This window comes from Lagenorhynchus albirostris, chromosome 11, assembly GCF_949774975.1.
Source record: "Lagenorhynchus albirostris chromosome 11, mLagAlb1.1, whole genome shotgun sequence".
In the NCBI taxonomy this organism is placed as follows: Eukaryota; Metazoa; Chordata; class Mammalia; order Artiodactyla; family Delphinidae; genus Lagenorhynchus; species Lagenorhynchus albirostris.
In genome coordinates, this window is record NC_083105.1 from 71,158,834 (window position 1) to 71,177,117 (window position 18,284).

Below are 18,284 nucleotides of genomic sequence, written 5' to 3' on the forward strand. Positions count from 1 at the left end.
TCACGTCGCCAACCCCAGTCCTCTCCCTGGGATGTAAGCTCTGAAGCCCAGCTCCCAGCCCTGCCCGCCCCAGTGGGTGGGCAGACAAGCCTCTCCGACTGGTGAGTGCTGGTCAGCACCGATCCTCTGTGCAGGAATCTCTCTGCTTTGCCCTCTGCACCCCTGTGGCTGCGCTCTCCTGCGTGGCTCCGAAGCTTTCCCCCTCCGCCACCCGCAGTCTCCGCCTGTGAAGGGGCTTCCTAGTGTGTGGAAAGTTTTCCTCCTTCACAGCTCCCTCCCACTGGTGCAGGTCCCGTCCCTATTCTTTTGTCTCTGTTTATTCTTTTTTCTTTTGCCCTACGCAGGTACGTGGGGGAGTTTCTTGCCTTTGGGGAGGTCTGAGGTCTTCTGCCAGCGTTCAGTAGGTTTTCTGTAGGAGTTGTTCCAGGTGTAGATGTATTTCTGGAGTAACTGTGGGGAGGAAGGTGATCTCCGCGTCTTACTCTTCCGCCATCTTTCTGATTCCCCTAAAGTAATACCTTATAATTTGAGGGAGGTACATTTATCCTAATATTCCTTCCTTAGGATCATAGAATATTTCCAACCCACTTGAGTGTACAGAACAGATATCTTAATGTACTATTTTAAGCCACCAATATATAAACATTCATAAAATGCAAAATTGAGTTTACTAACAATTAAAACTATACATTTAAGATATACCATTGCATAAGATTACCCATCTTATGACTAATTTATTGATGCATAATATTATGACCCGTTATAATATTTGTTGAAACTTTATATTCCACAAAACTTGGTATTATGCAAACAAGGTAAAATAAACAGATTACTATTTAGTAAGACTGTAATTTTGCTGATACCCAAAATTCAGAAAAAGAAAGCCCATTTTGAATGTACCGTTGGTTCATTTTCTGAAGCTTCTTCAATGTACTTACATTCTTCAAAAATGTTAAATTCCTTAATTTACGACTCTGTTTCGGAAAGCACTTATTATATATGGAAATCCCTTCTCAAGCTAGGTTCCAATTTTAGTTACATCAACAGTATTCTTTCCAGATTCCATCCTCCTAGTATAATTTCCTAAATGTAGAAAATACCACCAAATGCAGCTCTTGAGGGGAAGGGATTGTCTCACAGATTTAAGTATCGTGGACTATATAATCTAAAATGCAAAACAAAGCAAAGACATGTAGAATTCTCCTGTGACAGTAATAACTTAAACTGTTCCTATGCCTATTTACCTACTTACATGTTCTTTAACAGTGGTAGTGACAAATATATAATTTTAAGGATAAACTTGTGTTTACTGACTTTGGATTAGAGTTCTCTCAACTTAGTTTATTGACATACTCTTTGGTTACTTGTTTGACATCATAAATCTTTGTTTTACTCTCAGGATCCATGTTGGTGATCACCATTTATTACCTAAATAAAAAATAATTCTGCCTAAATTTTCTGCTTTTGAAGCTAACTTTCTATCCTTCCTATAACATTCCTCTCTCTTCTTCTGCATTTTTATGAAGTTGCCTTTGACTTAGTTTCTTCTTCTTCCTTTTCCTACATCCACGTTTATTTACCTCTCTATTTAACTTTTAATATTAAGCAGAAATCTTTTTCTCTTTGCTTCCTTGTGAATACAGTCTCCATTTTTTGCTCAGATGTTCATTCCCCAAGGAAGATTTTTCCATCCTCAGATTTGTGGTAAATTTTATCACATTGAGCAATCATGGAAATGCCATATTATTTATTTAAGGGTAGACTTGTGACTCAGTTCTAGACAATAGGGGAAAGATTTTCTGAGGGCCTTCTGGGAAAGGTCATTCATTTTAAGAATAGAGTTTCAAAAGAGAGAGACCCCTTCTTTCTTGGACATCATGAGGCCTCTTTGTAATAATTCCTAGCACTGTGGCAGCCATCTTGCAACCACAGAGAGCCTTAGATGAGCCTTAGAATGAACCTGATTCTGAGACCTCCCAAGTAGAGAAAGCTGGGGAGGGGGGAGGGGAAACTGGTCCTTGATTATATGTTTGAGACACTGATTTCACGAAAGACATAAGGCCTACCTATCTCTCAAGCAATTTTGAGTTGAGAGTTTGTTACTGACAGCTGAAAATATTCTAATAGATAAAAACTCTCTGTCCAGCTATTTAATTTTTTTTTTAACTAAAAGTAATGAATCCTTTTTTCCCTTGATCTCCTATTATATTAACAATAACTTTGGGCAACACCAACAACAATCTGCTATCTCTATTTCTGTATCAGACTGGTATGGGTTGTAGATACTTATACAATTATGCCAAGTGGTTCTCTGACAAATTTATTATCTGATCTCAGCTGGATTCTCAGTTTTGCTAGATAATTTTTTAAAAATCATATACACCTGGATGTCTAATAGATGTAGCATGAGGTAGCATGCCAAAATTTGAACTCCTAATTATTTTCTCCAGTGATTTATTTTCAGTAGATGATTCTGTTAAGTAGATATTCTGTTGGCCATTTAAGTAGATGATTCCACTGGTTAATCTAAATTCCTAAGAGTTATGCCAATTCCTTTTTCACACCCCTTATCATCAGAAAATATTGTTAGGTCTTCTTCCAAATAAATACTGACTATAACTATTTCTCACTTCTTCTACTGTGACCACGCTAGTCAAAGCTGACTTCTTCTCTTACTTGGACTATCACCTTTTGGCTACTATTTCCTGCCCTCCTTATTTTCTGATATTTACGAGATTTTCCCCACAATTCACAAGATTTCTACTTCCTTCCAAGGAATAGCAAACATACAACTTGTATAATATAAATCTGATCATATCAGTCCACATTTTAAAATACTTCAGTAGTTTCTTGTCACACTTAGAGTAAATCCCAAAGTCCTTAAGCTTGTTATGATTCAGGTCCTATTTACCTCTCCAGACTCGTTGTGCCCACTCTCCCCATGGCTTGCTCGGCCCCAGTCACACTGGTCTCCTTGCTGGAACACTGAACATTCAAACCTACTCTTTGCTTGGGGCTTTTTAATGTTCTTGTAGAAATACTTTTCTTTCCAGATAACTGCATGGACAATTTCCTCACTTCATTTGATTTTCTTTTCCACCCTGTCAGAGCAGGATTTTCCTGCCACTCTTATTGAAAAACATGTTTTGAAAGGATACATGTACCCTAATGTCCATTGCAGCACTCTTTACAATAGCCAAGACATGGAAGCAACCTAAACGTCCATCAACAGATGAATGGATAAAGAAGATGTGGTACATATATACCATGGAATATTACTCAACCATTAAAAAGAATGAAATCATGCCATTTGCAGCAACCTGGATGGACCTGGAGATTATCATCCTAAATGAAGTAAGTCAGACAGAGAAAGACAAATATCATATGATATCACTTATATGCAGAATCTAAAAAAAAAATATGATACAAATGAGCTTATTTACAAAACAGGAACAGACTCGCAAACTTAGAGAATGAATTTATGGTTACCAGGGGGGAAGGGCAGAGGGGAGAGATAGACTGGGGGTTTTGGATTGACAGGTACACACTGCTATGTTTAAAATAAAATGCCTTTCCATGGGACAAAAAAGAAAAAGAAAACATAGGCTCTAGCCCTCTTTGATCCCTCCTTACCCACCTGCCTCCGCTTTATTTTCTTCATACATTATCTCTACCTGACAAAATGTTATATATCAATAGATTGATTTTACCTCCTCCCTATAGTATGTAAGTTCTGTGTGGTTTACTTAGAGAAATAAGACCTTCACCCACACTATTTTATGGAAGTTTTTCTCTTGAAATTACCAATGATTTTATTATGGGCTGAATTTTACCCCTGAAAATTCATATGTTGAAGCCCTAATCCTTAGTACCTCATAATGTGACTGTATTGGGAGACAGAGTCTTTAAAGAGGTAATTAAGTTAAAATAGGTTATTGGGGTGGGCTCTAGTCCAATATGATTGGTGTTCTTATAAGAAGGGGAAATTAGAACACAGACCTACACAGAGGGGAGACCATGTGAGGACAGAGGGAGAAAATAGCCATCTACAAGCCAAAAAGAGAGGCCTCCAAAGAAGCCAAACCTGCCAACACCTTCATCTCAGACTTCTAGTCTTCAGAATTGAAAGAAAATACATTTCTGTTGTTTAAACAAGTCTGTGATACTTTGTTATGGCAGGCCTAGCCAACTAATACAGACCTAAAAAATACCAAATTCAATAGTCTTTCTCCACTCTTCAATGTTGTCAACCCCCTTTTTAATCTTACAACTTTGAAATAAATTATGTAAATTAGTATTTTTTAAAATACTATTTAAAAACAACAGAAAACACCTGTATACTTATCAGCAGGCAAACAAATATTGATAACATTGTTACCATCCTATAAGCTTCTTCCTGATTGCCCCTCACAACACTGTGCTGAATTTTGTGTTAATCATTCTCTTTTGGGGGAAGTTTTACAGGTCATATATGTACCTCTTTAAAGGTTGCTTTATTATATTCTTTTTGAACTTAATATAAATAAATTTACATTGTATCTATTATTCTATTACTTCTTGTTTATGTGCAATAAATATTTGAGAATTTTTATAACTGTTCATTATTTTGCTTAAAAATTAAACATATCAGGCTTCCCTGGTGGCGCAGTGGTTGAGAGTCCACCTGCCGATGCAAGGGACACGGGTTCGTGCCCCGGTCTGGGAAGATCTCACATGCCGCGGAGCAGCTGGGCCTGTGAGCCATGGCCACTGAGCCTGCGCGTCTGGAGGCTGTTCTCCACAACAGGAGAGGCCACAACAGTGAGAGGCCCGCGTACCACAAAAAAAATAAAAAATAAAAATAAAACATATCAATCTAGTGTCAATAACATTTAAATACAAGTTTGAAAAATATTTGCTACAAATATGGCATGAAAATATTAAAAATCTTGCTTTATAAATTGGTCATAACAATTTAAAGAAAGTAATTAATAGTAAACAAAAAAAGAATATAAACAGAACTTCATAGAACTGAAACTAAGTAGCTATTAAATATAATATATTCATTGCAATAGTAATTAAATAATAAAAATTATGAGATAATATATTTGCTTAATTAATGAAAAAATTTTGAATAGCAAAATGGTAGTTAAAAAAAGACTTGTTTAATGATAAAATGTGGGCCTTGCTATTTGGATAGCAATTTGGCAATTGTCAAGTATTTGCCAAGTCTTTGAAAAGTCCTGCCCTTTAATCCTGTATTTCCACTTCTAGGAATCTTTTCTAAGAAAAACTTGGAAATTCAGAAAAAAGGTCTGTATACAATAATATCCATTATGATGTTATCATAATACTGAAAAAGGAAATATGGGGAGTGACTAAATATAGTAGCCACATTGTTATCTGTGAGTCCTAGTGATCAGGTGATATTAATCATTATTTTCCATATCTTGGGCAAATCTCCCTTTCAGATATTTTCATGATATAGCTTTAATATCTTCAGCTTCTCTTATCCTATAATTTTAATGGTGCTTCTAATAATATGAATTTCTGTATCATGAAGTCAGTTTAGAAGTTAAAACATATTTATTTTCTCTCTTTTATTTAATTTAACTTTCCCTAAAAATCCATATTTAGCTTGGTTCTTCTTATTAGTTTTGATGTAAACCTACTTATTTTTGGAGAAGGACATATTTTTCTTGGAATTTCAGCACCATTCCTCTTGCTCCCTATGACCTCCTGACTATCTCTGAGGTAAAAATGTGAAAACAATATTTCCTAGATTCTCTTGACACTGAGAGGCACTAAGGGGGTGAACTGGGAGGTCATAGAAAAGCAGAAGCCACTGCTGCTCTGGCTGTGGTGGGCAGGACTGTGGGCCTCAGCTGATATCAAAGGAAGGTGGTGCCACTGCCTTTGGGATTCATCTGTGGATCCCCTACTTTGGGACTGCAAGCAGATGGAACACCAGTGGGGGTTCCTTTCAACTACTTTGCTTTTCTTAAAGCCAGCAGACATTCATTTTCACAGTTCTTGTAAAAGGTTTTCTTTTTTAAGACTCTAAATTAAATTATCCAGAGAGGTTTCATTTTTCCTGAAAGCTGCACCATCTTTCACTGACAGAAGAGAGAGAGGAAAGAATTTTATAGTATATGTGGGTCGATCCTGATTTTATTGGAAACTAGTTCAATCATTATAGAATTGATCAGAGATCTGTAATCTGTTGATTAAAGCTATTGACAGTCTAAGGGTTGCTTGTAAAATGGGTGAATTCCCTCCTCATCACCAACAGTGTTTAAGCTGATGTTGAGAGAGCATAAGTCATCAATGTCCTGCAGAGGATTCCAGCCCTTGGGAAGGAGTTGAACAAGATGGTCTAGACATTTTACTCCAGCAAGCCTCTGAATACTTTTATAATATTTTTATCTCTAACTTTTATATTCCACCTGAAAATTTTTACAAGAAACATTCTAAAATGTACATTTTTACCCTCTGAATAGTATGTAATATCTTCTTTAGTCATTTATCCTCAAAAAGATCTTGTAATTTGCTTTGCTTTGCAGAGCAAGAAAAAAGTAAACTATCCTATATATCGATTCTTTCTGAAGATGAATCTGCTTGTGCTGATTGGGCTTCATACTTTCTCTTTACTCACCAGCCCCACCAATTCCCCTTTTGTTCCACTCCAGTTTATTTTCTGCACTATAGCAAAAATGATCTTAAATCAGATTGCATCACTCATCTCCTAAAGGCTCCTCGATGTTTTCCCATTGAACATAGAATAAGGTACAAACTTCTGACAAAAGCCTTTAAGGACGGGATAAGGGAGAGAGTTAAAATGAGAGGAGAAGGGTATGAGATGAGTCTGAGATGGAATCAAGACCGTTCATGGATTTGCCCCTCTCATCTCTCCAACTCATCCCACACCTCTATGTAATGGTCACACTGGTCTCCTTGAACGTGTCAGTCTCCTTCCCGGTACCTGGCACTCTTAGCCCCACTTGAGGGGTCTGGCTAGTTCCTTTTCTTTAGGCTTCAGCCCAAACATTTCCTACTTAAGGGAGGCTTGAACTGATCATCTCATTTAAATCAGTTTTACCTCTTTTATTCTCTATATTAGCCACTTATATTTTCCTTATAATCCTTAATAAAGCTAAATATAAATAAACTTTATTATTTGGTGTTAGTTCTTTATTTTCCTAATATCTACTAGTTTTCTTATTTTTTTTAATTGATTTACAATGTTGTGTTACCTGCTGGTGTACGGCAAAGTAATTCAGTTTTATATATATATAGTTTTATATTTTTTTCCATTATAGTTTATTACAAGAGACTGAACATAGTTCCCTGTGCTATACAGTAGTTACTTGTTGTTTATCTATTTTATATAGAGTACTGTGTATCTGTTAATCCAAAACTCCTAATTTATCCCTCCCCCACCCCCTTTCCCCTTTGGTAACCATAAGTTTGTTTTCTGTGTCTGTGAGTCTTTTTCTGTTTTGTAAACAAGTTCATTTGTATCATATTTTAGATTCCACATATAAGTGATATCATATGATATTCGTCTTTCTCTGTCTGACTTAGTTCACTTAGTATGATAATTTCTAGGTCTACCCATGTTGCTGCATGTAAGCTTCGGAAGGGCTTGCCAATTATTGTAACCAGTAACCTAGCAGAATGCCTGACATATTGTAGGTGTTCAGTAGATGTTTAATGAATGAATCAATTTCCTGGAGAGCAAAAGTATTATACAAATATGGACTATTTTAAGAGTAAGGTTTATTTATCAGAGGAAAATACTATTTGCACATTGTAACACTAAAGTATAGCTTTAGAGACTAAGACCAAATTTTATAAAACAAAATTATTTTGGTAGTAAGTAAATCTTGGAGTATTATTTTTAATTTTCCCTTCTATTTTTATAATGTATTCCACTGATTAATTTTCCTATCAAATTATGTCTGAATCTAAGTAAATGAACAAATTATGTTGGGACTGTTGTGTGAATTTACTAGTAGCTAAAAAAACCATTGGGGAAGATTCAGGAGAACCTGAGTTAATTTAGATGCAGAGATGCCATCCATGGCCTGACAAAGTGGCAAAATCTGCTTCTAGAACTTCTACTGCTCAAAGCTTCTGAAGGGTAAGTAAACCTCTGAGAATTCCCTTTGCTGGGAGTTCCTAGCCCTGTCCATCAACTGCTGAAGCAACCCTGAGTCATTCATAGAGCTACATTAACAATAATCAAGGCAGTCACTGTTCTAAGTCAAATTTAGAAATGCGAAAAAATATTAGTTTGTTCAGATAACTTCTCGTCCTTTTTCATGTTTTTTGTAAAACTAGGAATGCTATACAGTTGGAAAGATTTTAAGTGTGTAGTCAGGACTGAATGGTAATAAAAGGAATTTATATTTTAGAGGTAATTTTAAATGTAAGCTACTTGTCAGCCTAGAAATACATAGGTTGAATTCACCCTCTTAAACTCTTGAATCCCACACAACATGTAGCAAAGTAAAGCAAAATATTTGGTAATTTCAAAATAGTTAGGGTGATAGAATTTCATGAATGATAATATCTGATTGTGTCATAATTACAAATACAAGACTTTAAAGTTATGATGATGGACCTATAAGAATGGCAAGCAACTGTAACGTTATTGTCATATAATATACCATTCCAAAATTTTAGGTTAGTAGTTAATTTATTTATTGAAATCTATTTTTCCAAATGATACAGGACATTTACAAAGTTACATATTTGGGGATCACTTAATTATATAGCATCCTGTCATTAAAGAAGGCAGGATAAAGTAAACCTAAGACCACCATGCATATTACCCTCTTCTTCTATATACAGGCTATTGTACAAAATTAGATGCTCAAACTATTTTTGGTTTTTGAAAATGCTTACCAAGGATATTTTGCAAAATTGCTGACATTAATTCTTTATGAATTTTAATTTCATAAAGCATGAATTAAATCTAAACATTCCGACTATCCTCTTGTTCCTTTTATACTACACTACTTACATGGGTAATGGAGAAAGGAGCATGTGAGTAATGGAATCAAACATCTAAAGGTTCCACCTAAAGACTGGTTTACTAGCCCTTTGTCTTCTGCTACTGGGAAGAAAGGACAAAGTGAAAAAAAATGTGTTTTTCATCAGTATTGAAGTCAGTGGCTTTGGTTTTATATATATAGTTTAACTTAATAGCTTGGAGTTACCAAAAATAGTAGGTTAAATGTTTAGATTACATCATCTATGGTGACATCAGGATAAATTACAGATTTATTCAAAGACATGAAGTCAACAAAATAAATATATAGTACCTTTAAATCAAGTGGAAAAGATGCCTTGTTCTTTTAGAACGTACCCTAGAGTTTACCACTACCCTCTTTCCAGTCCAGACCATCACCATCTTAATCCTTCTATGGCAATAACCTTGTAATTCATCTCCTTATATCTTACTCCCCTACTATATATATTTTCCATAATCACGAAAGTGATTTTTCAAGTGCAAATATCTTATCATATTACTCCCACCTTAAAGATTTCAAATGACTACTTGTTGCCCTCAGGAAGAAGTCCAGACTCTAAAATGTCCTTGAAAGTCTTCATTTGACTAAGATAGCTATAGTGTGTTTAAAACTAAAAGGAAAATAAAAGCTCAAAGTATGCACATTCACACATTAGTAATGAAATACACACTTCTCTGTGGACATTTATTTATGACCAAAGATCCTTGTTAATCTATGTTCTAACATTTGTAAGTGAATATGTCATAAACTAAATTAATTTATTAAAATTTATATTTAGAATATTGTAGCTATCTTCACCAGATTCTTAATTTAACTCACAATGATCTATAAAAACAGAAGATTCTTAAAAGACAATATAGAATGTATTAGACATAGTATGTTTGTGATGGAACATTTACAGTATTATGTTTGCCTCACTGTGAGCTATAAACATCTGATAGGGAACAATTTATTAAGACAGCAGCTGACAGTGTTAAGGTCAGAGATAAGTGGAGTTACAGATTACCATGTCTAATAAATTTTCTAGAATATCTCTAAGTCTTAATCTTTGTAAGAATCAAACTTGTGGATGAGTATGTCATAATGTAAATCACGTACCCAATGGGAAAGCATTATCAACATTCTAGACATCTCAATTATAGTTTAAGTTGCCAAATTATTCTTACTCTATACAGAAATCATGAATTTATTCAAGAATTATTTGTTAAAACCCTGTTATGTGCCAGATATGTCCTCTGAGTGCTGGGGATTCAAGGGTTGAACAAGGCAGGCAAGAACTTGCCTCCTCAGAGCTTACATTCAAGTAAAGATAAAGATAGACAATAAACAGTATAAATTAATAAAATAATTCTAAATAGCTATAAATATTATGAATAAATTTTAAAAGTGACATGATATGACAAAACATTGGAGTAGAGGGCTATCTTACATTGATGGCTGTATAATAATTCTTCATTGAGAAGGTGACATCTGAGCAGAAACAAAAATGACAAGAATGACCTGCTGTGCCAAGATCCAGAGAATCCCAGGCAGCAGCAAGAAAAAGTACAGGTGGTTAAAGGTAATACGAACAATGTTGGTATGTTCAAGAAGCAAAAAGAGGTCAATGGACCAAGGGTGAAATCAATTAACTGAGGGGAGAGAGTTTGGCAGGGCCAGATTATAAAGGTAGGTGGTGAGGAATTTAGATTTCATTTTATAGGATATCTTTCTAAGAGGAAAGTTATATGATTTGACATGTTTGAAAGGATCAGTCTGGCTGCTGCATAGGGAATGGACTATAGGAAGTCAAAACTGGAAGCCTAAAAAATTTTTAGAATTGTCACAGAGCCAGCGAGGAATGATTGTGATGTGGACTCGAAGGCATGTGGAAATGTACAAATGGTAGTACATTTTAAGTATGTAAACTATGCCTCACATATTTTAGGCATTTAATGTATATTTGTTGAATGAATGAATCAATGAATGGTGGACAGCATAATGTTATAAATATGAAAATGTAGCAGTGTATTATATTCATGGCTACATATTTTAGGCATGAAAACTGAAACAAAGGAAAATACTGGGAATCTTTTAAACTTATGAGAAAGCTTAAAATTTTCATTTGTATTTAAATGCTTTTCTCACTACAAATAATTTAAACAATTTGAAAATAAATCCAAACTTAAATGAGAAAATTCTAGAATGGTGCTATTCACCAAACATCTGACATTTCCTAATGTTAATTCTACAGTTTTTTTTTTTTGTACAGTTATGGTCAGATTGAGATAAATAATAGAAATTCTGCATTAATAAGAATATTTTCCATTATTTAGCAAAAAAAGAGGAAACTATGTTTGAGGTTTCTAAAAAATCATACTCTGTGTCTTCTGCACATGGGCTGTTTACACTGGGCAATCAGACTATAAACTTGGTGTGCTGCAGCTGGTCCATACTACCTTCCAAAAGGCAACCATTACATTTTAAGGAAGTTTAAGAGTTAGTTGTTGAAAACACTGTTATTAAAATTGAAATTATGTAAACTTATTAGTTAAATGAAAAAGTTTAAAACAAAGGTAGTAAATATTCAGTCTCTTCACTTCGTAATTATTTACTACATTTTAATTGTCTTCAGTGCTCTTGAGGTTATGCCTGTTGCGTCTGTATGGTGACAATCCTATCACAGTGTGCTCCTAACCACCTCTTTCCAACTCCACATTTAGTGACATCATGTGGGAAGCTTGAAATCGGACATGATGAAATATTTGCATCACAAAAATTGGCAAACACTATAAACCAGGGCTTCCTCCTACCCAGGAGAGTCAATTGTTTAACATTTACCATCACACCACTAGTTATAACTGTACTAATGCTACTGTCACTGCTACAGCATCTGTCCCTGCTAAGAACTTCTATAGTCTAAATTCCAGAAACTACGTTCTGCTTTGCATTAGGAATGAATCAAGGGTAAAAATGAAGAGAGCAACAGTGTGCCACTGCTGACTTTTAGACAGGGAAGGTCAGTGTTCAAAGTACTTTACTTAGTTCGTTTGCATTTTACCACCCTCAAAATAATGTCCACATTTGCCTCTCATTTCCTTTTGTGAAACAGCCCTGCTAAGTGTGAAACTATGGAAGCTGTGTGTTATCAAAGTTCAAAATTTAGAAAAAGTTTCAAAGATAAAAAGATGCCATTTTCTCCTATTAAAATAGTGATGACTTAAAAGAAAGAGACTAATGTTGGAATGGTGCAACATTAGTACTCATACACAATGATAATAGGAATATAAGTTGATAAATATTTTAAAATAAAATTTGAAATATAGAAGTAAAACTCTTTAACTTATTGTTTAAATTTAACCTGCAGAAAGATTATTTAAATTTAACCTGCAGAAATATTTATAAAAATGCACTCAAAATAGTGTTATTTATGATAGAAAAACTGAAATGGGTAGATAACTTTTGTACATTTGTTTGAGAGAATATTATGTATAATTTTAAATAAAATGCATAAAGTTTTCAATGACATGGGGGATGTTCATAACACATAATTGGTAAAATTTGGATATGACACGATATATTAAATCACATGAAACTATACATGTATATAGGGTAACTAAAAGTAAATTCCACTGAACATTAGTTAAGCAGTTAGTGTTTGGAATATGACTATTTTCTTTTCCTTTCATATTTTCGCAATTTTCGAAAAAGACATAATAATACTGTCTAAACTAAAAGTGTTTTCAATGTAAATAATTTGAATTTATAAGAAAAGCTAAAATTTCCATTTGTATTTACATGCTTTCTCACTGCAAATAATTTAAATAATTTGCAAATAAATCCAAACATATTTTTAAGAAGTCTAGAATAGTACTATTCACCTAACATCTGACATTTCCTAATGTTAATTCAACAGTTTCTTTGCATAACCATGATTGGACAAAAAACACTGGAATTGTTTCAAAGGGTTTTTATTTTAGGTTCATATGTAACATATTCATCTATTTAGCTATAAATCCCCAAATTTTCTTCTAAATCAATTATTGCCATCTTTGCTTTAGCATATTCTAGCACTTCATAGTCTCATAAAATTCTCAAAATGACCTCAATTTTAATTCAGTATAATTAAACTATACCATGCATACAGCGTGAGTGAAAGTATCAAAATTTTTAAAATTAGTAGAGTTCTACAGGAAGAAATAACTGCCTTAAATATTTATTTCAAATTAACCAATGCTGTGAGAAATAATTAGAGTCTGCAGAAAAGGAATAGCTAAACTGAGACAAATAGACATACTGGTAAAGGAAGGAACTATCATCTACTGTCTTTCTATCTTATTATATTAATATGTGTAAGATAAAGAAAAGGGGGTGAGAAGAATACTGATAGTTGTCCAGTGAATTTCCTTTTGATATAAGAGAATTTTGGATATTATTATCTAATGATCTAGTATTATGTACCATTTTAATGCATTATGGTATTTTAATTGTGCTTTGCTGTCCAGATAATAACCAATAGGTATCTGATAGGTTGCAAATGTACTTTGTGACTCATAAAGGGAGAAGTTTCAAGTTTCAGTGCATCCTTACCATTTCAAATCTACTTACAAATGATACGTGATATTAGTGTGAATATCAGTCCCACATTTACCCTTGAGAAGTCATATGGGCCTAGAACTTACGAGTACTTAATTAAAACGTGCCTTAAATGATTGGCTTACCTGAAATTTTGACTTGAGACACCACTCCATCTCCTCCATCACTGTGTGCACGAACCTCTACAACATATTCTCCATCCCTGGGGATTGGGACTTCTATGGAGTGTTTATGAGTTGAATACAGCTTGCCATCATGCTGGCCATCAGGTCTATAGAGTACCTTTAAAAGTTTCAAAATATTTATATTTAATAAATTGGCAATAAGGAGTCAATGCCCTAACATTAAAACCAGAATAAAAACGCTTATACTTTTATTAATTAAAAAAAAAATCTTAGGGAACTGTGTGTAATACTAGCTGGAAAATTCATGTTATTTTTAATTCACAGAAATTGATTTCATCTATTTTTAGGGTGATCCAAGAGGATGCATCTTAAGCATCTAAATTTTATTTTTTGAAATTACCAAAATAGAATGTGTTTTGGTAATGAAAAAGGTAAAAAAATGAGGGCTCTTTCAATATATTAAATTAGTCTAAAAATTGCCTAGTAATTAAAATTTTTTCACACTGTTTCTAAAAGTTAGTGTTGACTGAAAAATGTGATAGTGTGATATAGAGAATATATAGAAATAACCTTTTTTTCCATTTTTGTTCATTTACAGAGGGTACCTCATACATCAAAGAATTCACTGTGTACTTGGCGACACTATCTTAATCATTGTCAAACAAAAATGGATTCTTTCTTTCTCTCTTTTTTAAACACCAATTATTCTAACAACTCTATTCTTTAAAGCAGTTATTCTATCTTGCTCATTTGACATAGTATTTCTAGAATTCACTGAAGATCTTTTCTCATTTCAAAATTTATCATGTCATCTGATTCTGCTTCACAGCTAGAATAAAAGAGAGCTGGATGGGTTTTGGCAAAAAAAAAACCCAAACATCAGTCACTCTTTGTAAGAATGAAGCTTGTGTGGGAAATAATCTAGTAATCTTTTATATACCTTATATCCTGTCACTGTGGATTCATTTGACAGTGCAACCACATGATCCCAGGTGATTATGTAGCGTGAACCAGACCTTACGGAACTGATGATCCTTGGAGGCTGGCTTGGAGCTGTGAAAGTAATAACATGCAACTGATAGTCACCATTTCCAATTTCAATTCTGCAAGCTGTATCACATTGGGAATTATAATACTGATAATGACGTGACAACAACAATGGCTAATTCTGATGTTTGTACTGTTTGCCTGGCACTATGGTATGCACTTTACATCCATGGGTTCATTTAATGCACTGGGGCCCTGGGAGGAAGGTAATAAAATGATCTCTTATTCTCTTCTCATCAACCTTCATTTGGATGTCTCTCTCCACCAGTCTTTTTCTTTTTCTCTTTTTTTTTGCGGTATGTGGGCCTCTCACTGTTGTGGCCTCTCCCGTTGAGGAGCACAGGCTCTGGACGCACAGGCTCAGCGGCCATGGCTCACGTGCCCAGCCGCTCCGCGGCATGTGGGATCCTCCTGGACCGGGGCACGAACCCGCGTCCCCTGCATCGGCAGGCTGACTCTCAACCACTGCGCCACCAGGGAAGCCCCTCCACCAGTCTTTTGAAATTTCTGTTTTCAAGGTCATCAATCATCTCCACTTGGCCAAATCAAATGTCACTTTTTTATTCTTTTAAAACTAAGCATCTTTGCAGTATTTCACAGAGTTGACCTTCCAATTCTTTCTTGAATATCTTTTCTTAAATTTCATAATCTCATAATCTTTCCTCCTATCTCTCAGGTTCTTCCTTCTCATTAATCATCCTTTGCTAGCTCCATGTCCTCTGCCCAGTTTCCAAATGGTGGAATGACTTAGGACTTGATTCTCAGCATACTTCTCTCCTCTATATATGAATCTTCTCTAAACCTCTCACCTGGGCCCATGGTTTTGAGTACATACAATTTTATCTCAAGCTCATCTCTCTCTCGACCTCTAGACATATATGTGCAACTTCCTATCTCCTCCTAAATGTCTAAAAGGTTTCTCAAATGCAATATAATCAAGACAGAACATTTACTATGTACCCCCAAATCTGTTTTTCTGTGAGACTTTACCATATTTACTAAATGGTACAACCAAACCCCCAATTTCTCAAGCCAAAATCGATTCAGTCTTCCATTCCATTTATTACCAACATCCAAATTAGCTGCAAATTTTCAACTCTGCCTGCCGAAAATTTTCCACTTCTTTCTATCTCCATTATCACCTAATGCTGGCTACCAACGTTTCTTCCTCAAATACTAAAAAAGGTCTCCTAATTTGCTATTCTGCCTCAAATATTAAAAAAGTCTCCTAATTTGCTATTCTGCTTTCACTTTTATTCCAACAATATCCATTGTCTACCCAGAACAATTTAAAAAAAACATAAATTAGATATCACTCTCTGCCTTACTATCTTCCAATGATTTCTTATCACACTTAGAAAGAATTTAAACTCCTTACTATGATTTATAAGACCCTTCTTATTATAACTCCAGCACACTTCTTCCTCCTCAACTCAGAGCCTATGCTCTGAAACTATTTGGCCTTTCTACAAGTAAAGCATACTGCACTCTTTTCATATAAAGGCTTTGTGCTAGTTATTTTATCTGCCTGATAGAATCTCCTCTGCAAAGACTTCCTTCTTATTACTCATATCCTAGGTCAAATGGCATCTTCTCTAAGAGGATATTCCCAACCATCAGATTCGAATTTGGCTCCCATCCAGGCAGTTTTAAATTGTATTATCTGTTTATTTATTGTATTTTATTTATTACTTAATTCTAATTGAAGTGTAGTTGATTTACTATATTATATTACTTTCAGGTGTACAACAGTGATTCAATATTTTTATTGATTCTACCGCTTCAGAAGTTACAAAATATTGGCTATATTCCCTATGCTGTACAATATAGCCTTGTAGTTTATTTATTTTATATATAGCAGTCTGTACCTCTTAATCCTACCCCTATTTTACTCCACCCCCTTTCCCTCTCTGCCCTGGCAACCACTGGTTTGTTCTCTGTATCTGTGAGTCTGCTTCCATATTGTTATGTTCATTCATCTGTTTTATATTTTATTCCACATATAAGTGGTAACATTAAGTATCTGACTTTGTTTGACTTACTTCACTAAGCACAATACCCTCCAGGTCCATCCACATTGTTGCAAATGGCAAAATTTCATTCCTTCTTTAATGGCTGATTAATACTCCATTGTATATATATATACCACAACTACTTTGTCCCTTCATCTATTGATGGACATTTAGGTTGCTTCCATACCTTGGCTGTTATAAATAATGCTATGAAGGCTGGAGTGCATGCATCTTTTCAAATTAGTGTTTTTATTTTCTTCAGATATATATCTAGGAGTGGAATTGCTGGATTTAAGTTTTTTGAGGACCTTCATATCACTTACCATAGTGGCTGAATCAATTTACATTCCAACCCATGATATACTAGGGTTCCCTTTTCTTCACATCCTTGCCAACATTTGATATTTGCAGTATTTTTGATGACAGCCATTCTGACAACTGTGAGGTGATAACTCATTGTGGTTTTTATTTGACTTGGTCAGTGATTAGTGACGTTGAGCATCTTTTCATGTGCCTATTGGCCATCTGTATGTCTTTTTGGAAAAATGCCTATTCAGATCTTCTGCCCATTTTTTTAATGGGTTGTTTGTTGTTTTGATATTGAGTTAAATGAACTGTTTACATATTTTTGATATTACTTGCTTATCTGTCATATAATATGCACATATTTTCTCCCACTCAGTAGGTTACCTTTTCATTTTTTCAATGATTTCCTTTGCTGAGCAAAAACTTTTAGGTTTAATTTGGTTCCATTTGTTTATTTTTGCTTTTGTTTCCTTTGCCTAAGGAAACAGACCCCAAAAAATGTCAAATAATATTCAGCCTATCTTTTTTTATAGGAATTTTATGGTTTCTGGTCTTACATTTAGCTCTTTAATCCATTTTGAGCTTATTTTTGCATATGGTATTAAGAAAATCTTCTAATTTCATTCTTTTACATGTATCTATCCAGTTTTCCCAGTACCACTTATTGAAGAGACTGTCTTTTCCCCTTTGTATACTCTTTTTTTTTTTTTGTGGTACATGGACCTCTCACTGTTGTGGCCTCTCCGGTCGCGGAGCACAGGCTCCGATGCGCAGGCTCAGCAGCCATGGCTCACGGGACAAGCCACGCTGTGGCATGTGGGATCTTCCCAGACTGGGGCACGAACCTGTGTCCCCTGCATCGGCAGGCGGACTCTCAACCACTGCGCCACCAGGAAAGCTCCTCCTCTTTGTATACTTTTGTTTCCTTTATCATATATTAATTGACTATAAGAACATGAGTTTATTTCTGGGCTCTCTATTCTGTTCTATTGACCTATGTGTCTGTATTGTGCCACTACCATACTGTTTTGATTACTGTAGCTTTGTAGTATAGTCTGAAGTCAGCAACCTCCAGCTCTGGTTCTTCATTCTCAAAATTATTTTGGCCACTCAGGGTATTTGTGGTTCCATAAAATTTTAGAATTATTTCTTCTAGTTGTGTGAAAATGTCATGGGTATTTTGATACGAATTGCATTAAATC

The 18,284-nt window shown here is 34.8% G+C and overlaps 1 protein-coding gene across 1 annotated transcript in view; it reads right to left on the bottom strand.

Annotated features, from left to right (window-relative positions):
* CNTN1 (contactin 1) overlaps positions 1-18,284 on the bottom strand; it is a 229,815-nt gene that overhangs the window by 29,054 nt on the left and 182,477 nt on the right. The window contains exons 22-23 of the mRNA XM_060166540.1: positions 14,658-14,770; positions 13,718-13,874 (exon numbers count right to left, since the gene is read on the bottom strand). Coding sequence (XP_060022523.1) covers positions 13,718-13,874; positions 14,658-14,770 — 270 coding nt within the window. The remainder of the gene's footprint in view (positions 1-13,717; positions 13,875-14,657; positions 14,771-18,284) is intronic.